The sequence below is a fragment of the Pongo abelii genome, chromosome 2 (genome assembly GCF_028885655.2).
Source record: "Pongo abelii isolate AG06213 chromosome 2, NHGRI_mPonAbe1-v2.0_pri, whole genome shotgun sequence".
NCBI lineage: Eukaryota > Metazoa > Chordata > Mammalia > Primates > Hominidae > Pongo > Pongo abelii.
Window position 1 is genome coordinate 151,694,922 of NC_085928.1, and position 24,282 is coordinate 151,719,203.

At 41.7% G+C, this 24,282-nt stretch overlaps 1 protein-coding gene across 1 annotated transcript in view; it reads right to left on the reverse strand.

The window, feature by feature from the left end:
• GK5 (glycerol kinase 5) overlaps positions 1 to 17,013 on the reverse strand; it is a 74,184-nt gene extending 57,171 nt beyond the window's left edge. Inside the window, exons 1-3 of the mRNA XM_002814127.5 lie at positions 16,665 to 17,013; positions 6,942 to 7,035; positions 4,861 to 4,936 (exon numbers count right to left, since the gene is read on the reverse strand). Of these exons, the coding sequence (XP_002814173.1) occupies positions 4,861 to 4,936; positions 6,942 to 7,035; positions 16,665 to 16,811 (317 nt within the window). The 5' untranslated portion in view covers positions 16,812 to 17,013. The remainder of the gene's footprint in view (positions 1 to 4,860; positions 4,937 to 6,941; positions 7,036 to 16,664) is intronic.
• Positions 17,014 to 24,282: the final 7,269 nt, after the last annotated feature.

Genomic DNA, 24,282 nt, shown 5'->3' on the forward strand with positions numbered 1-24,282 from the left:
TTAAGGAATCGCTGCCAAATCCAAAGTCATGATGATTTTCTCCTGTTTTCTTCTAAGAGTTTTTAGTTTATAGTTTAAGCTTTTAAATTTAGGTCTTTGATGCATTTTGGGATTCATTTTTGTATACGGTATTAGGTAAGGGTCCAGTTTAATTCTTTTGCATGTGAATGTTCAGTTTTCCCAGCACCATCTGTTGAAAAAACTATTCTTGTTCTGCTGGCTGGTCTTAGCACCTTTGTCAAAGATCAGATTGTGTTTGATAAAGATAAAATCTGTTGATATATAATTCTTCAGAGCCATTCTACAACAGCACATACTTACACACTTAAATCTGATGTTCAATCCCTGGTTTCAGCAAAAATTTATAAGGCAATTTGTACCAGGAGTTGGGTACACAGCTATGAACAGAGACATACAGCACTTTTGCCCTGATGACTGTACTTTCTACCAGGGAATTTAAACAAATAATCAATTACTCAGTTGCTCACTTACAGCCAGAATACGCCCTATAAAGGATAAACAGAGGCCGGGCACGGTGGCTCACAACTGTAATCCCAGCACTTTGGGAGGCCGAGGCAGGCGGATCACGAGGTCAGGAGATCGAGACCATCCTGGCTAACATGGTGAAACCCCGTCTCTACTAAAAATACAAAAAATTAGCCGAGCGCGGTGGCAGGCGCCTGTAGTCCCAGCTCCTCGGGAGGCTGAGGCAGGAGAATGGCATGAATCCAGGAGGCGGAGCTTGCAGTGAGCCGAGATAGTGCCACTGCACTCCAGCCTGGGCGAAAGAGCGAGACTCCACCTCAAAAAAAAAAAAAAAAGGATAAATATAGGTGCCATGAGAGTATTTTAACAGATGGCCCCCGTGTGGTGGTCAGGGAAGGCTTGAGAAATGACAATGGATCTCAGCTCTGAAGGACAAGAAGGAATCAGAAGTATGAACATTCCCAACAAAATGTGCTATATGTTCAAAGGTCCTAGAGCAAGATGAAGCATGTCTTAGAGGAACTGAATGGCTAGTGTGGCTGAAAAGCAATGAGGGGGAGAGACAAAATCACAAGATGAAAGTGGCATCATTAATTTATAACATAGAACAAGACAATCTAGAATACTGATTTTTCAAGTAATAGCATATATTCCAATATTCACTCAGCACTGACTTGGGTTTATTTTATCTCTATCAACAAAAAAAGGAAAAATGAAGGAAAAGTGTAAATGGTAATATTGTAAATTAATTGTCTTAAACCCTTCTAACACTTTACACCATTCTGTGGCTCTTAATATATTTTAAGTCATAAGTAGTTGGTAAGACTCATTAATGTAAGTATCAAATACTACAATAAAAATCTATTTTGTGCAATGGGAATATAGAGTAATTTGTGTACCTATATAATGAGATTGTAAATTAGGGCTGGTATTCTTATTCATCTGTATATGCAGTGCAGCCCCCAGCACAGTGCATTACTCCCTGTGAGCCCTCAAACAGTTATGAGTGAATCCCGGCTCCCGTGACTCACAGTTTGTGTTGCTAATTGGCACACACCCTGATCTGAAGTTAGCTGGCAGAAATCTCCCAAGAGACAGTGACTAAAGAAACAAAACAGCTCGTGATTTTTTTTTTTAGAACAAAAGGAATTTAAAAGAACCAAAATGGAAGTGATATCAGTTAGGGTTATTTTAGAAAGCAGGCTAAACACACCACTTTTTGAATATATTGGAAAAAAAGCTTAACCTGAAGAACATGAAGAAAGCTCAAAGACTGAAAAAAGTTAGTAAGTTTCCTGGTCCGTAACAGGAGGATGGGGGAGAGACAGGGAGAAAAACAAAATGAAAGTTCAAAGTTTTAGACCTCCTGACAGCAACTGTGAGGAAAATAATGTTTCTATGGCCATGAGGACAGAAATGCACCATGGATGCAGGAGGAAAAAAACAACAAGCTGGGAGGAGGAGCTGCTGGCCAGGACTGGAACAAACAATAGGTTTTTCCACAGGGTCTAGTCTGTCTCTCCTTTTCTCTCACAAATGAACAAGAAGTGCTTCTGGCTGGCCCTGTGCTGTGCCCATCTGTGTTGTGTCCTGGCTGTTTGCTAGGGCTCTTGAGGAATCTGTCAGCATCATACACCACATTGGCTCCCTGGGGCCCAATGAGCAGAATAGGCTCCACTCCATTATTTTAATGTAAAAGAAGCACAAAGCCTTTCAGTCTTTTTTCAAAAAATATCCACTATTTCAGTTTCTACAAGAATGTTCCCAAAACTCATGAAAGAATACAAACATTTCAAAAAAGAAAAAAGGACAGCCAAGATAAAAAACTCACAACGAATTGCTTTAGGAAGAAGTCTTATCCCTCTACAACACCACCACCACCAGTAAGGAAAGTGAACTGTCTTGAAATCTAACTCTTCTATTCCTTCTAACGGTGATGTATAGTCCTAGCATCAGACAAAAACTCTGCTCCCTAATATTCTGACCTTACTGTCATGAGTGATATGGTAGCCAGGTCCTGATGAAAGCAATCACTGGGGCCAATGGCCAAGTGAATGTGACACATCCAATCAGTTCTTTCCCTGAGAATACTCCTCCCTCCACTTTCATCCATCCACTTCCCAGATTAGCATCGGTCCTGCTTTGCTGGCTTTTTCTTCCCTGACTCACTTTAAATTTGGTGGAAGGGGGGACACACAGTCCAAATCCTTAGCTTGCTTTTCTTTTCTCCACATAATCTCTACCAGAGAACACACCTATTTTTTGAGACTTCATCTACACCAATGGTTCCAAATTGGGGATGTCCCCAGGGGACATTTAGCAATGTTTTGAGACATTTGTGGTTGGTACAAATGGTGGTGAGGTGGGCTGGGGTGCTACTGACATCTAGTGGGCAGAGGCCAGGGATGCTGCTAAACAGCCGTAACACCACAGGACAGTCCCCATGACAACGAATTATTCAGCTCAAAATATCAACAGTGTCACTAAGATTAGATACCTTATCTGTACAGGTAAGTTTAATTCATTCATCCCTTCATCTGACAATATACTACTATTTAAGATTTATTTAAGATTTGCCATAACCAAGGCCAGTGCTGGGGAGTGGAGTAAGCACAGAGGAACTGCAGACGTAGGCATCAATCTGAGATGCGTCATGCCCTGAAAAAAAAGAGTACTGGGCCGAGCATGGTGGCTCACGCCTGTAATCCCAGCGATTTGGGACGCCAAGGCAGGCAGATCACTTGAGGCTCAGAGTTCAAGACCAGCCTAGGCAACACGGTGAGACTCCATCTCTATAAAAATTTTAAAAATTAGCCAGCCATAGTGTGGTACACACCTATAGTCCTAGCTACTTGGGAGGCTGATGTGGGAGGATCCCTTGAGCCCAGGAGTTTGAGGCTGCAGTGAGCTATGATCGTGCCACTGCACTCCAGCCTGGGTAGCAAAGTGAAGACCTCATCCCCCAAAAATGAAAATAAAAAGAACCTATCTGACAGAGATGTGCTATGCCTCAGTCCAAATTAAACCAACGTTCTAGTCACCTCTGAGATATTTCCACATTCACATGTCCAAAACCAAACATTTTATCATTTTTTCTTCTACCTACTCTCACTACTACCCAGCCCATTCCTCCTTACATTCTCTATGATTTCTATCATACAGCCCAAACATCAAGGCCAGCAGTACTGGTAAATTCAAATTTCTTCTTCTTGCCTAATACTGAATTGGAAGCCAAGTCCTTGTGAATTCACCCTAATTATATTTTTCAGATTCATCTTTTCCCCCTCTGCTCACTTTTCTTTCCCACTGCCCAAGCTCAAGATGTCCTTTGGAGCCCAATGCTTTAACAAAGACATATTTTACAGTGGTGTGTGTGGGTACGTGGGCAGGGGGATTTGCGGGGAGAGAATGTGGGTGTGTGTTTAAACCAAGAGACAGAGAAATACATGCTAGCTGGGGGAGGTGGCCGAGGTGGAAGAATTGCTTAAGCCAAGGAATTCGAGACCAGCTTAGCAATATGGTGAAACCCCATCTCTACAAAAAATACAAAAAAATTAGCCAGGCATAGTGGAGTGCACTTGTAGTCCCAGCTACTCAGGAGGCTAAGGCGGGAGGATTACCTGAGCCTGGGAAGTTGAGGCTGCAGTGAGCTGTAATCATGCCACTACACTCCAGCCTGGGTAACAGAGTAAGACCCTGTCTCAGGAAAAAAGAAAAAGAAAAAGAAAGAAACATGTTGAAGGCAATATGGGGATAATATAAAGAACATATGCTTCTGAGTCAAAAAGACAATTTAGAATCTTGGCTCTATTTGCTCACTGAGCAACCTTGAACAACTTATTTCTCTGTAAAAATAGATATGATGCCTAAATTATAGGTTTGTTGTAAGGATAATGGAACTTGGGACTGTCACAGATGTATGTTTACTATATAGTAGCTATTACGATATTATAACTGTGTTTAGCGTATATATGCCTCATATGCTATAGACAAATCTTAAATTTAGAGTAGACTGAAAATATAAACCATAGCACAGTACTGTGTTCCTGAAATTTGTGAGTTTCCTCTGACTCTTTTTAGGTATAATTTTTTAGATCTTTGATCCATGCTTGTTTGAAAAGCTAACTTACCCGAAAGAAAGAAATGGATAATTTTGATGACAGTTAAGTCTTTTTGTGGTATTATATTATATAAGTCAAGCCCAAATGACATGCAGTGAGCATACAAGCCAGAAAGCAGGCACATTTCATCCCTCTTAACCAAACAAAACTATTCTCAATTCACTAAGTTAAAACTCCCCAAAGAGAGTTCATAACCATGTACTCACTGTGGCATGAACCCAGCAGTAGGGTGCTTATCACAAAATGTACTTACTTGTTCCACGTAATAAAAGTTGCTCTCTGTGTTGAAATGCCAAGACCAACAATTTGATTCATCTGTATTCCTGCAGCTAAAAGTAAAGATGGATAAAACACATGTTTTAAAGCCGTGATATTTTTCTTTATAATATTACAATATGGAAAAAAAAATCCAATATAATCTTTAACAAAAATACCTGGGTTTAGCATTCTAACAAAACAACTGGAATTAATAAATAAAGCATTACTAAGATGATTCTGCAGCATTTTTTTTTACTTGAAGAAAACAAAGGTTGTTTCTTGTTTTTCGTTTTTGTGTTTTTTGTTTTGAGACAAAGTGTCACTCTGTTGCCCATGCTGGAGTGCAGTGGCGCAATCTTGGCTCTCTGCAACCTCTGCCTCCCGGGTTCAAGCAATTCTCCTGCCTCAGCCTCCCAAACAGCTGGGATTATAAGTGTGCACCACCCTGCCTGGCTAATTTTTTGTATTTTTAGTAGAGACAGGGTTTTACCATGTTGGCCAGCCTGGTCTCGAACTCCTGACCTCGGGTGATCCGCCCACCTTGGCCTCCCAAAGTGCTGGGATTACAGGTGTGAGCCACTGTGCCCGGCCTTAAAGGTTGTTTCTGAATAACAAAGTAGCTTTTTTTGTTTTAGGTGTTGGGAAAAAAACAAATACTATTCAAAGTATGTCAGATTTATTTTTTCTTGGTAATAATAAGATTGGATCTTAATTTAAGCAATGATCAATCGTAATAGAAGCTGGTTAATGACAATAAAGGAAAACTCTCAAGGAAAGCAGTATAATTATTGAAGCTGAGACCTTATTTTCAACACAAACTGATGCCAGGATGCAAATAAAAATATTGACTTTTTGGTCCAAATTTCTTAAAATATAGCAACTCGAGTATTTTTTGTGATATTCTTTAAAAATCTATTTATCCCACCGGGAAAATCTGGGACAACTTCAATTTGAGCACTGAGGAAAACACATCAACCCCCATATAGTATTCCAAAGTTATTCAACCTGAATCTAACTGGGAGGAAACAATCAGAAAACCTCGAAATGAGGGACACTCTACTAAACTGGCTTGTACTTTTGAAAACTGCCAATGTCATAAGAATGTACTCTAGATAAAAGGAGCCTAAGCCGACTGACAGCTAAATGCAATGCCTCCTCTTTGGCTGGGTTCTAGATTGAAAAAAGAAGTTTTTTGTTTTTGGTTTTCACTAAGACAAGAGCGAATACTGAAGACAGAGCATTAGAAAACAGTGCTGTGTTAATGTTATACTTCCTGAGTGTTATAATTGCATTGTGGTTATAGGAGAAAATACTCCTTTCCTATGGTTCAGAAAGAAAAAAACAGTTTGCAGAAAATGGTAAACATTACAAAATACGTTTGAATCTACGAGAAAGATATACAAGAGTTTACTGTACTATTCTTGCAACTTTTGTATAGACTGAAATATTTCAAACCAAAAAGATGAGAAGAAGCAATTCAGCCAGAAAAATGAAGTAAAAGGTCTTTTAGAATTTACATTTGCAAGTAATCTTTGCCATGTTCTCAAGCAAGGTTGCCATTTCAATGTTTTGAGATGTTGTCAATGTTTAAGAATGTTTCTAACATTCTTAAAGAACTAAGACTTAGACCATAGCTTTGGCCAGGAGAGCACTTTATGTCAAGTGGCCAGAAAAAAACAAATAAAAACTTATTTTACAAGAGAAATAACTCAGTTGTAAACTCATGAGAGTAGAAACTATACACTGTAACTTCTGTTTATAATCCTCTGGTATTTTGTGCCAAACAGGAAATCAAAACAGCACTAGCTATAACCTGGAATGAGGAAATGGTGAGCATTTATATTACAGCTGAAAAGAGACAAACCAGAGGACACAGCAGATGTTACCTTTCCCTGACAAAGGAGCTCACTGTGAATTACAAATTTCTGTTGAAAAATACTGGGAAACTGTAATCCCAATAAAATACTATATATACGTATAACTTAGGAAAACCACAACTACAGAAGCCTGAGGAAAACTCTGATTACAAAAAAAAAATACCATAAAGATTATTGTTATTTTTATAAATCCAATTACCTTTGACTGCTTCTTTTATTACGGCAACAAATTGAATCCAAAGAACATCAGGATCAATTTCTACCCAGCCAATTTGAGGATAAAGATTTTCTACCTATTGAGGAAAAGAAGATTTAGTAAAAACAGCATTAGATCAAGTCAATAGTATGGGTCTTTCGGTCTCAAAATTACTGGTTAAAATAATTAACATGATTTTATTATCTAATTAATTTTTGTTGTTAAAATTGAAAAAAAACGCATTTATGAAATAAAAAAGGACTACACGCCAACACCAAAATAGCAGTAACTCATGAGTTCACAGAAGACTTTAGCTTTGTTTATCTCTACTTTTATTTTCTAAGTTTTCTACAAGAAGGTGTGTTTTTAAAATAAGAAAAAAAGCCTTTTAAAAAATTAAAAATAAATTTTAAAAAAAGTGAATTCCAGTTCAGACCATGATAGAGTAAGCACACTCCACCCTGTCTCTTCCGCTAAATACAAATCTAACACCTGGACAGAATGCATGGAGCAGCTATTGTGGACTCTTAAAAAGTATATGGCAGCAGGTGGACTGGGGACGTAGATAAGAATTCAGGTACCACGAAACTGGTGGTGAGTTTCCCATTTTTCTTCTGAAATCCCCTGGCTTAGACTCAAGACATCCTGAAAACCAGAACTGGGAACTAGGGCACAGAGGAAGCGCCAGGAAAAGCTCTACTGTTTTGGCTCAAAGAATGAGAAAGGGAACTGCTAACACTCAGAGGAAATGGGGCAGATCTCCCATTTTTCTTTTTTCCCTTGTCTCCATACTTTTGTACCCACAAAATCCTGTAGCAGTGGCAGCAGCAGTTAATGATGGTATCGGTGCATCTCAACAAGTACCTAAAATCCTGAGGAAGGTAAAACTTCCTCTCCAATCAGATGAGCGGTGATCCCAAGAGGGTGTGGTTAACCCCTATGGCTTTTTTTTCTGTGTGTTTCCGCTGCCTAACCCCAGACATACCCAGCCGAGTGGAGTAATAAAAGCCCCAGCTTTTTGGCCAGGGACCACAAGGGGAGGTTCAGGGAATCAAAAAGTACCAGAACCGTCCGAGAGGGAGGAACTTGGAAAAGATACCACAGAAAGTTGTGTATGAACTCTTAGGCTCACCCCAAAGCTGCACTTGTATGGATGTAATCCTAAACACTATACCAAAGATATTAAGAACAGAACTAAAGGATAGACCACTGCCCAGGTCCCAGACTGACTACTAGGTTGCACACACACAGGGCAGATCCAAATAGTACTGCCAAGATTTTGAAAACAAATCTGAATTGAAACTGCAGTCGTAAGACTGAATTTGTAGCCTGAACCCAAATGCAATAAATACCTGCTAAAAGAAAAACAAAAATCCTCATAGGATTTATAAAAACCCCAGGGTCTTTTAACATAATATTCAAAATTTCTTGGATACAATCCAAAACTACAAGGTATATGAAGAACCAGAAAAAACTCACATTGGAAAAGATAATCAAGAAATGCCAATGCCAAGATGACACAGATATCTGATAAACAGTCTAAAGCAGCTATTATGAAAATACTCCAAGAGGAGTGAATACACTTGCAACAAATGGAAAGACAGTCAGTCTCAGCAACGGTAACTGCAGTAATCATTTAACCACATATGTGTATATCAAGGTCAGTATATCAAGACATCATGAAGAATGCCTTAAATATATCCCATTTTAAAAAGAAAGAAAAAAGAAAGTCATAAAAGACATAAAAAAGAAAAGTTTTAGAATTGAAAAATGTACTGGTCAAAATTTAAAACTTACTGGATGGGCTCAATAGCAGAAGGGAGATAGAAGAAAATTAATAAACTTGAAGACAGATCAATAGAAATTATCTGCACAACAGAAAGAAAAAAGATTGGAGGAAAAAGAAGAACAAAGCCCCAGGGACATAGCAAAAGGTCTAATATTTCTTTAATCAGGGGTCTCCAAAGAAGAAAAGAAAGGGTTCAGAACAGGAAAAAAAATTACTTGAGGGAAGTAACAGTGCTAAAAGCTGCCCAAGTTCAGTGAAACCTATATATTCAAGAGGCTCAGGAAACCTTTACCAGAATGAACCCAAAGCATTACACACCCAGATATCATAATTAAAATGCTGAAAACTAAAAGCAAAAAGTTTGAAACCAGACATTTCACATTTACAGAACAAAAATTTAAATGACTGTGGATTTCTCATCAGAACCAAGAAAGCCAGAAATAAATGGCTCAACATTTACAGTGTGCTAAAAGAACCACCATCCCAGATTTCTATAACAAAATCCCAATAGTATTTTTTGTAGATTCTAAAATTTATATAAGGCAAAAAAACTAAAATAGCCAAAACAACGTTGAAAAAGAATAAAGTCAGAGAGGAAAAAAAAGAATAAAGTTAGAGGCACACTACCCAATTTCAAGACTTACTATAAAGCTACAGTAATCAAAATAGTATGCTATTGGCATAAAAACTGACACATAGATCAATGGAACAGAATAGAGAGTCTAGAAATAGACTCACACAAATATGACTAGTTGATTTTCAACAAAAGTACAGGGGCAATTCCATGGAGAAAAGACAGTTTTTTCAACAAATGGTGGTGTAACAATTGGACATCCATATGCAAAAAAAAAAAAAAAAAAAAAATCAGGCCAGGCATGGTGGCTCACGCCTGTAATCCCAGCACTTTGGGAGGCTGAGGCGGGCATATTGTCTGAGATCAGGAGTTCGCAACCAGCTTGGGCAATGCGGTGAAACTCCGTCTCTACTAAAATAAAAAAAAAAAAAAAAATAGCCGGGTGTGGCAGTGGTACCTGTAGTCCCAGCTACTCGTGAGGCTGAGGCAGGAGAGTTGCTTGAACCCAGGAGGCAGAGGTTGCAGCGAGCTGAGATCGAACCACTGCACTCCAGCCTGGGCGACAAAGCAAGGCTCCATCTCAAAAAAAAAAAAAATCAACCTCAACCCAAACTTTGCAACTTACAAAAATTAACTCAAAATGGATCAAGATCTAAATGTAAAATGTAAAACTGTAAAATGTTTAGAAGAAAACACAAGAGAAAATTCTTGTGACTTGGGGTTAGGCAAAGAGTCCTTAGAACGCCAAAAGTATAATTCATATAACAAAAAATTGATAAATTGGACTTCATCAAAGTTAAAAACATTTGTTCTGCAAAAGATACTGTTAAGAAAATAAAAAGACAAAAGTACAGACTGGTAGAAAATATGTGCAAATCACATATCCAGCACATGACTAATATCCAGAATATATAAAAAATTTCAAAACTCGACAGTAAGAAAACAAAGAACTCAATTTAAAAACGGGCAAAAGACTTCAAGCACTCCACCAAAGAAAACATGTGGATTACAAATATGTACATGAAGACAGATATTCAGCATCATTAGCCATTAGAGAAATGCAAGTCAAATCAAATGAGTAAAGTTTTAAAAACTAATGATACCAAGTATTGATGAGGATGTGGAACAACTGGAACTCTGATACATTGTTGGTGAGAATGCAAAATGGTATGGCCACTCTGAATTTCTTGCTAAGATAAACATTCACTTACCATATAACCTAGCAATCCCACTCCTAGGTATTTACCCTAGAGAAATTTACCCTATAAGGTTGTACACGGGACTGGTTCAAAGTTTTTTAATGTTCCCTTTAAAATCTGTACACTAATGTTTATAGCAGCTCTATTCATGATCACCAGAAACCAGAAACCACCTAAATGTACTTCAACAGGTGAATGAATGTAGTACATCCATATAATAGATACTACTCAGAAATAAAAAATAAACAAGTAATATACATAACAATATGGACAAATCTCAAAGGCATTATGCTGAAAAAAATCCAGTCTCAAAAGGCTACCTGCTGTATGATTCCATTTATATGACATTCTCAAAAAGACAAGACTGTGTCATGGAAAACAGATCAGTGGTTAGTAGAGGTTAGGTGAGCGGCGAGATGTGACTACAATAAAGTAACACAAGGGAGCTTGGGGATTACTTCTACACATGTCCTAAAGTTCACATAACTATACACCAAAAGTCTATTTTACTTTAACTTAAAAAATAAAATAAATTTTGTAGGCTGGATGCAGTGGCCTGTAATCCAGTACTTTGGGAGGCCGAGGCAGGAGAATCGCTTGAGCCCAGGAGTTCAAGATCAGCCTGAACAACATGGCAAAACCCCATCTCTACAAAAATACAAAAAGGGTGTAATGGCCCACACCTGTAGTTCCAGCTACTCAGGAGTCTGAAGTGGGAGGATCACCTGAGTCCAGGAGGTAGAGGATACAGTGAACAGTGGCCACGCCACTGCACTGCAGCCTGGGAGACAGAGGGAGACTGTCTCAATCAATCAATCAATCAATCAATCAATCAGTAAACAAATTTCATAAAAATCTATGGCTTCAAGTTAAAATGATGGCTTAAACATATGCATGCATCTCCAATTCCTCCCAGTCTATTAAAAGGAAAACATTAACAAGGTTTAAATGCACAAGGACAAAGAAAAGAGCAAATAGGATCAGACCAGATTTTAATAAAAATTTTTTTTTTGAGACGGAGTCTCGCTGTGTTGCCCAGGCTGGAGAGCAGTGGCGCAATGTCGGCTCACTGCAAGCTCCACCTCCCGGGTTCACGCTATTCTCCTGCCTCAGCCTCCCGAATAGCTGAGACTACAGGTGCCCGCCACCACGCCTGGCTAATTTTTTGTATTTTTAGTAGAGACGGGGTTTCACTGTGTTAGCCAGGATGGTCTTGATCTCTTAACCTCGTGATCCACCCGCCTCAGCCTCCCAAAGTGCTAGGATTACAGGCGTCAGCCACTGCACCCGGCAACAAATGTTTTTAATACGAACAGTGAGTGGGCAGGTGGTACATGGCTTAGGACAGAGGAGGAAATGCCAATACCTCACTGCCTGCTCAGATTACACTGCATCTCTACTCACCCTGGCTCCCATTTCACTCAGAGTAAAACCATTATTCCTTATAATGGCCTATAAGACCAGAGTCAGGTCACCTCTACCCTTCTCCTCAGAATGTGAGCTCCTAGAGGGCAGGGAATGTGTTTCCTTAGTTCATTTTATCCCCAGCATCTAGAAGTGCTTACAGTTTCTTAGATAGTCCATAAATATAAAGTGAATATATGAATGAACATATGAGTGAACTATGAGAGTGATGCCCGTAAGCAAAGGGCAGAGATTCTAGGGTGGAACTCTGGAAATTAGAGGTTCCTCTGAAAGCTGGGATGCCAGATGGGGTTGTACGTAGGACTGGTTCAAAGTCTTTATAAGGAGCCCCAATTCCTTTCCTCCAGCCAGATCACTGCCCCTCCCTAACCTGGCAGAAAGAGAAAGTAAGAGATTTATTTCTGGAGGGGTTGAACCAGAGTTCTGTACTTGCAAATGACAGATATACCTAAGTGCCAGGGCAAGGCATGGTACCAAAAAAATGCAGATAACCAATCAAGATCACTAGTTAAGGAAAATTTCTAACATGTAGTATGAAAAGGCCAAAATAAAGAAAAAGGAACTCTGAGGAAACAGTGACAATATGGGGAGTATAAGTGTTACACAAGGTGATGTGGAAAAAGAATCTCTTATTCCCCAGTGAGCTCATCAAAAAAACAGATTTAACACAATCTATTCTCCTTCTGTCAATTAATACTTCTGCCCTTTCTAGGCAAGGCTTTTATGACTACAGACTGTAATAGTTTAACTAGAAGAAACACTTTCTTACCCCAGAAAACTCAATGTGGATATCATTGCTTCAAGGCTATAAACCTTCAGACTTGACTCAGGGTCACTTCCCCCCACTTTACCAATCAGGATGTCACATACCATCCCCAAACAAGTTGCAGTAGTGAAATCTGTTCTTTTACAGGAGAACCAAACCAAAATTAGATCAAGAATATAATAAAAGTTAAAAGAAAATTTTTTATTAAAAAAAAAGACAACAACCACCTGGTCTGTTTTTCAAGCATGTACAGAGAGTACACAGTATTACTCTTTGGAGTGACCTTTCTGTCCTGTTCTTCCAACCAAGACATTATCATTTTTTATAGTTTCTCATAATGGCATGATGTTCCACTGGGGAACATGATAAATATTCTCCATTTTTCAAACCAAAATATCAAATGTTCATATGTGGAGTTTCCAACACAAAATATTCTTCTAGTAGTTAATTCGTATATTTGAGTCCCTAAGAAAGATTTTTCAAAAAATACAAATTACAGAAAAAAGCTAAAAATGTATCTCTACTGTTAAACATTTAAAAATAAAGGCCATAAGAAGTAAGATTGACGTCTTCTCACAGCCTATTTTGTTCTTGTCTACAAAAGGGAATCTCTTTTTTTTTTCTTTTTTAAAAATTTCTTTCCCAGTATCAATCAAATCATACACTAAGAGGTTTTAGGTTTCTATTATACATTCTTTCCATTGGAATATTACAAGAGGTGTAATTTCCACTTGACAGAATAAACACAATCAAGTTCTGTGTCTAAGTCATAGAGCTCCATGAATTCCTAACATTTTAACTGCAATTCAATTATTTATTCTGTAACGATGAGGTAATAAACCAGGTACTAAGCAGCAATGTAGACCGACAAGATCCTTGTTCCCAAAAAACTCAAATTATCTGCAGTAAAGGACCAGTTGCTAATTGTTTTTTTAAAAAATTTCTATTCATTGGCCGGGCGCAGTGGCTCACGCCTGTAATCCCAGCACTTTGGGAGGCCGAGGCGGGTGGATCACCAGGTCAGGATATCGAGACCATCCTGGCTAACACGGTGAAACCCCATCTCTATGAAAAATACAAAAAATTAGCCAGGCTTGGTGGCGGGCGCCTGTAGTCCCAGCTACTTAGGAGGCTGAGGCAGGAGAATGGCGTGAACCCAGGAGGCAGAGCTTGCAGTGAACCGAGATCGGTCACTGCACTCCAGCCTGGGTGACAGTGCGAGACGCCATCTCAAAAAAAAAAAAATTATATTCATTGTGGACCAGCAATTTTTAAGATACAATTAAGTTTCTAGTCCTAGTGCAGTAACTTGTGCCTGTAATCCCAGAGCTACAGGAGGCTGAGGCTGGAGGATTGCTTGAGCCCAGGAGTTCAACGTTGCAGTGAACTGTGATCAGGCCACCTGGGGGACACAGTTAGAATCTGTCTCTAAAAATAACAATAATTTTTATAAAGTTTCCAGAAAAAAAAAAAAAGGCATACAAAATAAAATCCCAAATGTTTCATTACTAGAGTCAATAGACATAAAATTATTCTGCTAAGTTGCTAAACAAGTTCCTAAATGCTTAGTTTTCTTTTATTATCTCAATCCCAGCAGCCCTGTAACTACACTTTAAGCAGTACTGCTATAAACTCCTACCACACAGAGAGGCATTGCTGCACATTTCTTAATCTACCACTGTGCTTTATCCGGGAAGAGCAGGCATTCTTTTTGTATTTTTATTTACTCATATCTTTCTTTTATCCAGACACATTTTCCACAGTTTAGAGTCTGTGCAAACCTTCCTGGCCTCCTGCCACTCACAGCAATCTTGATCCATCTTTGAGATTCCTCACTTCATTCCTAAAAAAACTAATGATCTGCCCCAAATTATATATTAACTGTGAAACTTTGCACTTTCTGGTAATTTATTTCTTCCTTTGGTTCCAAATATTTCAATTCCTTAAAAGAAAAGCAAAAACAAAAAAAAAAACAGTGCTTAAAAGTACTTTGTGTCTAGAATTATAAGGGAGACTTTAAAAAGTATCATGTTTGTGATAAATACTCTTAGAAAGGTAATGAGTACCCAGTCACTGAAGGGTGGTGTCTGCCTTTCATTTTTCCTTTCAGGCTGGGATAGGGATAGTGTGTGGGTGGGTGGGCAGTGTTCCCACACAGCTAGCCAGAGAAGGGACCAGGGAGCTGCTACAGTTCCCGTTCCACTGTCTTGGTCCTGAAACCTGAATGGAGGCCGGGCGCAGTGGCTCACGCCTGTAATCCCAGTGCTCTGGGAGGCTGATGCAGGCGGTTCACCTGAGGTCAAGAGTTCAAGACCAGCCTGGCCAACATGGCGAAACCCTGTCTCTACAAAAATACAAAAATTAGCCAGGCATGATGGTGGGTGCCTGTAATCCCAGCTACTCAGGAGGCTGAGGCAGGAGAATTGCTTGAATCTAGGAGGCGGAGGTTGCAGTGAGCCGAGATCATGCCATTGCACTCCAGCCTGGGTGACAGAGCGAGACTCCGTCTCAAAAGAAAAAAAAAAAAACTTAATGGAAGGAAGTCTGATGTTTCCCCAGAACAAATGCTCAAAGCAGTCACTACTCACTGGCACTCTAGCTGGACCTGCTCCTGGGCAAGTGCTACAAAGAAAAACACCTCTAAGGTGGTGGGAAGAAGAATGGGACACTGAGAACAAGGGGGAATACAGTGCTGCTGGGAATGGTTAGGTAACTGATGGCTCCGGCCCTCCCTCAAATTTCTAACATAAAAAGATGTTGGTACTGGGAAGAGAAAATAAGAACACCATAACAGGCTGGCCGCAGTGGCTCACGCCTGTAATCTTGGCACTTTGGGAGGCCGAGGCGGGTGAATTATTAGAGCCCAGGAATTCCAGACCAGCCTGGGCAACATGGCAAATCCCATCTCTATTAAAAAATACAAATTTAGCCAGGCATGGTGGCCCCTTGCCTGTAGTCCCAGCTACTTGGGGGGCTGAGGTGGAAGGATCACTTGAGCCCAGGAGGTCAAAGCTGCAGTGAGCCGAGATCACACCACTGCACTCCAGCCTGGGTGACAAAGTGAGACCCTGTCTCAAAAGAAAAAAAGGAACAACAATAAGAACACCATAACAAATAAATATTATTTTTGGTGCATTGACAATTACGTATAAATCAACACTTCATTAATATGAGAACAGAAGGATATCAATTTGTTGGTTGCTGACCAATATTATCAACAGTTCAAGGCTTTACTAACAACCAACCAATGACTTGGCAGGTCTCTCAAACGAGGGGAAGTAAAGAATTTTATGAATTCTCAAAGATGGAAAATAGAAAAGTGATGACTACACAGCCTTCAAAACTTGCCCAATACCTCTAATATCCACGGCAATCAGTTGCTCACGTAAGAAACCAGCATTTTGTGGAGTAGTAGTTAATAATGATGACAAGTGAAGAATAGAGAATAAACTTAAATTCTACAAAGATACGAAAAGCTATTGAGGCACAAGTCCAAAGGATATAATAAAGGAAAAAGAAAAAAAGTTTTGAAAAATTAAAATGTAAATAAAGATGTAGCGGGAGATCTATCAAGGAAGTGCAGGAAGAACCAAGCAACTCACAAACCACCCTCTGGCTGGATGTGCACAGCCTGCCCAGTCCCGTCCGGCGAGTCACCTCAGTCCCATCCAGGTAAGGCCGGACAGGTGGCTCCCCAGGTGGCAAGAGGCGAGCGAGCGGCCCAGGTCATACACCGGGCCCCTGGCACCCTCAGCCTGGACAGGAAAGGCGCGCGGGATTCAACCCAGCCGAGGGAGGGAACGCGAAGACTCAGCCGGTCCGGGCGCGCCGTTCTGGCCCCGGGGCCCGCGGGTGCTGCAGGTGGTGGCGTCCAGGACGGTAGGTGGGGCCTGCCCGCTCGCCTCCCGAGGCCGGACCCCGGGACTCAGCGAAACCCAGTCAGACCCGCGCCCCACGCCCGCCCCCAAGTCACCTTCTGCACGCTGGAGCCGCAGACCCGCGCCGCCCGGTCATAGACGTGGCAGCGGATCACAGAACTGCCCACATCCAGCCCCAGCACGAAGCCGGGGTGCCGCGGCTCCTGCGCTCTCTGCTCCGGGTCCGTGAGCAGCCCCGACATCCCGATCCCGCACGCCTCTCCGCTACAGCCGCCTCCCCAGAGGGCGCGCTATAAATCCCGATGCTCCAGAGTCCCAGGTCGCCGCGCTGGGCAGCCGCCCCCAACCCGGCCCCCAACCCGGCTCAGCCGGAGAGCCTAGAGAGGCTCGGCCCCTGCCGCGGGCTCCACCCCGACGCCGTGACGTCACGGGTGCGCGCCGGCGGCCGCGCGGGGAGGGTGGAAGTGAGCGGGTTTGCGCCGTGCTCTGGAGCCCGAGATCCCCAGCCATGCTCAGCCTCCAGTCGCTGGCCGCGGTTGGATTGACTTGGCCCTTAACTCTTGTTTTTTTTTTTTGAGACGGAGTCTCACTCTGTCGCCCCGGCTGGAGTGCCGTGGCGTGATCTCGGCTCACTGCAACCTCCGCCTCCCGGGTTCAAGCGATTCTCTCGCCTCAGCCTCCCGAGTAGCTGGGATTACAGGCGCGCTCCACCACGCCCGGCTCATTTTTGTATATTTAGTAGAGAAGGGGTTTCACCATGTTGATCAGGCTGGTCTCGATCTCATGATCTCGTGATCCGCTCGCCTCGGCTTCCCAAATTGCTGCGATTGCAGGCGTGAGCCACCGAGCCCGGCGGCCCTTAACTCTTAATTTTTTCTTTTGCGTCTCCAGCTTCCTGAGAGGCAGCGCCTGCGTTTCTCTTAACCCTAGCTACATTTGAAGAATCTCTATTAAAGAAAAATAGCTACCCCATATGCTAATCGTAAGGAGAGAAGTATAGGCTAGTTTATATAAAAATCTCAAAAAGTTTCGAGGTGCCATAAGGCACATTTATTCATTTCTCAACCATGATTATGACTTGAGGGCTGGAGAAATTTTTATCTCTGAGTAACTTTGGCAGACTAACCTGTGTCTCTGCGTTCGTGCAGAATTTTTCAAGCTTAAAACATTTGTAGAGGTCACTACCATATATAGTTTCCATTTTTTTGCTAACATTTTGGGTGCGACTTTATTTCAGTATTATTAAATGCACAGCCATTGAATATGCTAGAGTTAAATGAAATAAAGTGCTGTTTTTCAAAAATGAAATAAAACAAGTGACATAAAAAATTCAAAATTTGGCCAAAAGTATTAATATGTATTAACAAACAGAGTTCCCCACGACTTCTCTTCCCAGAAAACCTGGTAAAGTTTGCACACAATACAAAGCGGTAAACATTTGCTAAATGAAATACAACGCAAGGAAGACTTTTCCCAGCCCTCTAGTGGGAAAGAAAGGAGAAAGCTTAAGGTGGCTGCTTTGACCATCACGCTCCACTCCAGCGGTTGCTTTTTTTGCAATCTGAAAGCCTCACAGAGGCCATTTACCTTTTGTTGTTGCCCAAGGGGATGGGCTCATCCACACACTTGGCCAAAAGGAACAAGGCGTCCTGTGGAAATTTCGAGATTCTTGCGGCTTAGGTTTCTGGGCCCGGAGCTGTCCCGGGGAGGGTCCTGATCTGCAAGGAGTGGGGAGGTGGTTCCACCTGCGCCACCCACCTCTCCACTGCCACTAGCAATCTGTGAAGCCGGGGCCTGAAAATATTCCTTATCTTCTTTTTGTAAAATTAGCAAACATATGAATATATGTTTTGTGTGAAAACGTTTAACAGTGCCAACTGGTATATCAATTAAAAGGTAAAAGATAATCATTTTGGCTGGGCGCGGGGGCTCACGACTGTAATCCCAGCACTTTCGGAGGCCGAGGCAGGCGGATCACTTGAGGTCAGGAGTTTGAGAGCAGCCTGGGCAACATGGTGAAACCCCGTCTCTACAAAAATACAAAAATTAGCCGGGCGTGGTAGCGGGCTCCTGCAATCCCAGCTACTGGGGAGGCTGAGGCAGGAGAATTACTTGAACCCGGGAGGCAGAGGTTGCAGTGAGCCGAGATCATGCCACTGCACTTCAGCCTGGGCGACAGAGCAAGACTCTGCCTCAAAATAAATACATATATACATACATACATACATACATACATACATACTCATTTTGAATCAAAACTTTTTTTAGACAGGGTCTTGCTCTGTCACCCAGGCTGGAGTGCTATGGCGCCATCTCAGCTCACTGCAGCCTCGACCTCCCGGGCTCAGGCGATCCAACTGCCTTAGCCTCCCATGTAGCTGGGACTACAACCACCACGCCCGCCTAGTTTTTGCATTTTTTTGTAGAGACTCTGTTTCACCATATTGGCCAGGCTGGTCTTGAGCTCCTGGCCTCAAGTGATCCTCCCACCTTTGTCTCCCAAAGTGCTGGGATTATGGGTGTGAGCCATTGTGCCCAGCCAAATCATTCTTTTCTTCTTCTTCTTCTTTTTTGAGACGGAGTTTTGCCCTTGTTTGCCCAGGCTGGAGTGCAGTGCTGCGATCTCGGCTCACTGCAACCTCCGCCTCCCGGATTCAAGCGATTCTCCTGCTTCAGTCTCCCAAGTAGCTGGGACTACAGGCCCTCGCCACCATGCCCAGCTAATTTTTGTATTTTTAGTAGAGACGGGGTTTCACCATGTTAGCCAGGATGGTCTGGATCTCTTGACCTCGTGATCCGCCCGCCACGGCCTCCCAAAGTGCTGGGATTGCAAGCGTGAGCCACTGCGCAGGGCCAGGTCATTCTTTTGGCCAAATTGTCCTGTTAATCAACTTGCTTTCAGACAATTTGACAAAATTGGCTCTTTGGCCATACAACGTGAAGCTTGGAACATATACCTGGAAGAGTATTTTTTTTTCTTTGTACCCTGTTCAACAGTACTGATTTGTTCCAAGTGGCCTCAAGGACTGCCTGCCTTCACCAGTGCTGACCATTTTGGTCGTGTGTGTGTGTGTGTGTGTGTGTGTGTGTGTGTGTGTGTGTGGAATTACTGTAATTCCAAATAAATGAGTAATGGGTCCAGTACTTGTCAGGGTTCTTCAGAGAAATAGAAACAATAGGATAGAGAGAAAGAGAAAGAGAGGTTTATTATTTTCAGGAATTACTTCATATGATTGTGAGGGCTGGCAAGTCCTGGATATTTGTGGGGCAGGCTAGCAGGCTGGAAACTCAAGAAGAGTTTCCATGTTGCAGTTTTGAGGAGACTTCCTTCTTTGGGAAAACTGTCTTTGTTCTTAAAGCTTAAAACCGATTGTATGAGACTCACCCAGGTTATGGAGGGTGATCTGCTTTACTCAAAGTCTACCAATTTAAATGTTAATTATTTCTAAGAAATACCTTCACAACAACACCTAGACTGGTTTTGACCGAACAGCTGGGCATACAGTGTGTCTAACTAGCCTAGCCAAGTTCACACATAATAGTAACCATATCAGTTCCCCATTCACAACAGAGAAAATGGCTTTGTATTACCTGATGTTAATATTTAGTATATTTCTCAAAGTGGTATTTCTTGGCTTCTTGAAACCTGACACTTCCTTAATGATCCTTTTTATAAATTCAAATAAATTATATTGAGTATTATCAAAACATAGAATTTGAAAACAGGGGCCTTAGAAACCACTTAATCTAGTGTTTCTCAAATTGTTTTCAGATCTTGAACAATTTTGAGGCCATAATGAACACTATCTTCCCAAGAAGATGCTTATACACGCAAAATTTTGCACATAACTTCAGGTGCTGGGTGTTGGGTAAAGCAAACATAAGATCTCAGATAAAAATCAAGATCTTATTTCACTTTTGAGTAGGAGAGGCCTGGGGGAACAAAGAGATACCTGTTTCTCCCACTTTCTTTGTTCTCTGTCAGCACCTCTAACCCTGCTCTTCTCTAAGGGAAAGGAGTATATGGGAAACAAGGCACAGGGCTCAGAGGCTTCTAAGGCCTTTGATAGCTGGTCAAAGGTCATTCTTTTTTCTTAATTTTTAAAAAATTTTATGGATACATAGTAGGTGTATATATTTTTGGGTTACATGAGATATTTTGATACAGGCATGATAATCACATCAAGGTAAATAGGGTATCCTTTATGTCAAGCGTTTATCCTTTGTGTTGCAACAATCAAATTATACTCTTATTTTTAAATGTACAACTAAATTGACTATCAAAAAATAGTCGACGTTGGTGTGAATGTGGTGAAAGGGGAACACAGACTGCTGTTGGGAATGTAAATTAATACAGCCTCTATGAAAAACAGTGTGGAGATTCCTTAAAAGAGCTAAAAGTAGATCTACCATTTGATCCAGCAATCCCACTACTGGGTATCTACCCAAAAGAAAATAAGTCATTGTATGAAAAATACACCTACACAAATATATTTATTATGGCACAATTCACAATTGCAAAGATATGGAACCAACCTAAGTGCCCATCAACTAATGGGTGAATAAAGAAAATGTGGTGTGTATATACATATATATATATATATATATATACATATACACACACACACACTATGGAATACTACTCAACCATTAAAGGAATGAAATAATGTCTTACAGCAACTTGGTTGGAGCTGGAGGCCATTATTCTAAGTGAATTAACCCAGGAATGGAAAACCAAAGAAGTAGGAGCTAAGTACACAAAGGTACACAAAGTCATATAACGGACTTTGGAGACCCAGAAATGGGAGAGTGGGATGGGGGTGTGTGATAAGAAGCTACCTATTGGGTACAATGTACACTACTCAGGTGACTGGTGCACTAAAATGTCAGAATTCACCACTATATAATTCATCCATGTAACCCAAAACCACTTGTACCCCAAAAGCTATTGAAATTAAAAAAATGTGATTTTTAACTACAGATCCCCTGTCGTGCTATCAAATACTAGATCTTATTATTCCTTCTATTTTTTTTTGTACCTATTAGCTATCCCCACTTCCCCCGGCCCTACCCATCACCCCTGTCCACTACCCTTCCCAGCCCCTGGTAACCATCCTTCTACTGTCTATCTCCATGAGTTCAATTATTTTAATGTGTAGCTCCCACAAATAACTGAGAACATGTGAAGTTTGTCTTTCTGTGCCTGGCTTATTTCACCTAACATAATGACCTCCATTTCCATCCAAGTTGTTGTAAATGACAGGATCTCATTTTTTTAATGGCTGAGTAGTACTCCATTATGTGTAATACCATATTTTCTTTATCCATTTCATCTGTTAATGGACACCTAGGTTGCTTCCAAATGTTGGTTATTGTGAATAGTGCTGCAATAAACATGGGAATGCAGATAGCTCTTCGATGTACTGATTTCCTTTCTTTGGGGTAGTCCCTTGTTATTGATTCAGAGGCCACTGCTGCTGTGTGCTGCATTACCTGGTGGCCTTATCTTTCATCTGACCCAGCTGCTACATCTTAGATTCTTGGCTGGGCTGCTCTCCCAGGCTCCTTCTCCACCACTGCCACTTCTTACACATTACCCTCTTAAGCAGGCCCAGGATTACAAATCCTCGTACCAGCCTCCCACACTCTCAAGAAATTTGATTGCAGCTCCTCAGGGCTGGATCAGAAATCATGTGAAGGTCATCATTCCCTGTCACACCCCAAAGGGAAATGAATGGTGCCTCAGGACTGAACCCAGTGACCTCAATGCCCTCCTTCCTCCAAAGAAACTAGTCAGTGTCCCTTCCTCCTAGGGTGACCAACAATCCCAGTTTTCCCTTGACTGAGGAATCTCTTGGAACACAGGACTTCCACTGTTAAAATCAGGAGTTGGTAGGTCAAGCTGGAACAGTTGGTCAACCTACTCCTTTCAGAAGCTGCAAGTGCTCCTACCAATGTTTTAGGGCCTAGTCATCATCCCAACCTCCTCTTCACTAGTCTTCCTAGAGGCTCTTGGGTTCTGCAAGTAACTTCCTTTGGGGACTCTGGCTACATCATGTTTTGGTGTCAGTTGCTGGTTTTAGACAGTGAACTCCTTGAGAGCAGGGATGGGGCCTTAGTCTTTTTTCCTCAAGGCACAGAAAGTATTCAATGACTTGCCCGAGTGCGGTGGCTCACCCCTGTAATCCCAGCAGTTTGGGAGGCCAAGGCAGGTGGATCACTTGAGGCCAGGAGTTCAAGACCAGCCTGCCCAACATGGCAAGACCTCATCTCTACCAAATATACAAAAATTAGCTGGGCATGGTGGCCTATGCCTATAATCCCAGCTAAGTGGGAGGCTGAGGCATAAGAATCACTTGAACCCGGGAGGCAGAGGTTGCAGTGAGCCAAGATCGCACCACTGCACTCCAGCCTGGGTGATAGAGTGAGACTGTCAGAAAGAAAGAAAGAGAGAAAGAGAGAGGAAGAAAGGAAGCAGGGAAGGAAGGAAGGAGAAAAGAAGGGAAGGAAGGAAGAAAGAAAGGAGAAGAGAAGAGAGAAGAAGGAGAGAAAGAAAGGAAGAAAAGAAAAGGAAAGGAAAGGGAAGGAAGGAAGGAAGGAAAAGTATTCAATGACTGAATAAACAAACAAATATGTACAAGTCCCTACCAGACCTCATCTTCTGCCTGACTTGGCCACAAGACACAGAAGGCACTGGGCCCTTCCTAATCTCTGCACTATGCTGGGCACATTGTAATGTGACCACCAATGCAGACCATCCAACCTGAACAGAAGGCCTGGGGTTGAGCTAGCTTCCCTGAATAACCACATGAACATTAAGCACCTCCTTTTTCTTAACCCTTGTTTTATGAGCCCTGCCTCTTTTGGAGTGGACCACAGTCTCAGTTTCCTGATTTGACTGTCTGGAGCCCAGACCCCTCTGCAAGACAGAGGTAGATGAGCTGTGGAGTTAATGAAGCTTAAGCTTCAGGCCCCTCCCTGGCATGGACCCCTGCCAAGGCCCTGAGAAGAGCCCTAGCAAACTGTTCACAGTCTATGCTTTAAAGCATTTGAAAAGTGAAATATTTCTGTTTGTTTGTTTGTTTCCTTAAAGGGGGTTCCCCAACTTTTACAAGCTTCAGGTGCTGTAAAACCTTAATTTTTCCCCCCACTTATATACTCCTCAGAAATTCATCCTTTTCTAAGGCCTGGACTCCCTCTCCTGGATCCCCATGTTGTGGTCTGGAAGGCTGCCATGTACCCACTCTGAGTACCAGAACTCCCCACTCACCATTCTGAAGCCCCTGGAGTGTGATACCTGCTAAGACTCTCTGTCCTCCCTTGACAACTCTTACATGTAAAATGTTTGTTTTTCGGTACCGCAAGGAAAAATCAACATTTAGACAAAAGTTTCCTCAGCAAAGTAATTTTACTTTCTGCAGAAAGGGTGCTGCCCCTTAGCAATCCTGCCATGAGAGCACAATGAACAAAGGAAAGGCAGACATATTTATTCCTTACGCATTGGGTCCTTACTGCTGTGTCTGATCTCTGTTGGTTGGAGCCAAACCTCACAATCTAAACTGAACCCAATTGGCTAACAGCTTAAAAACTTTTGTAAATAGGTAAAAGCAATGGAGAACAGAGGAAAAGAGGAAGTTGCTTAAAAGGGACTTAGAAAAGTAATAATATTCCCAAATAAGGAAGGGGCCTAGGCTGAGAGCTGGGACATGCCTG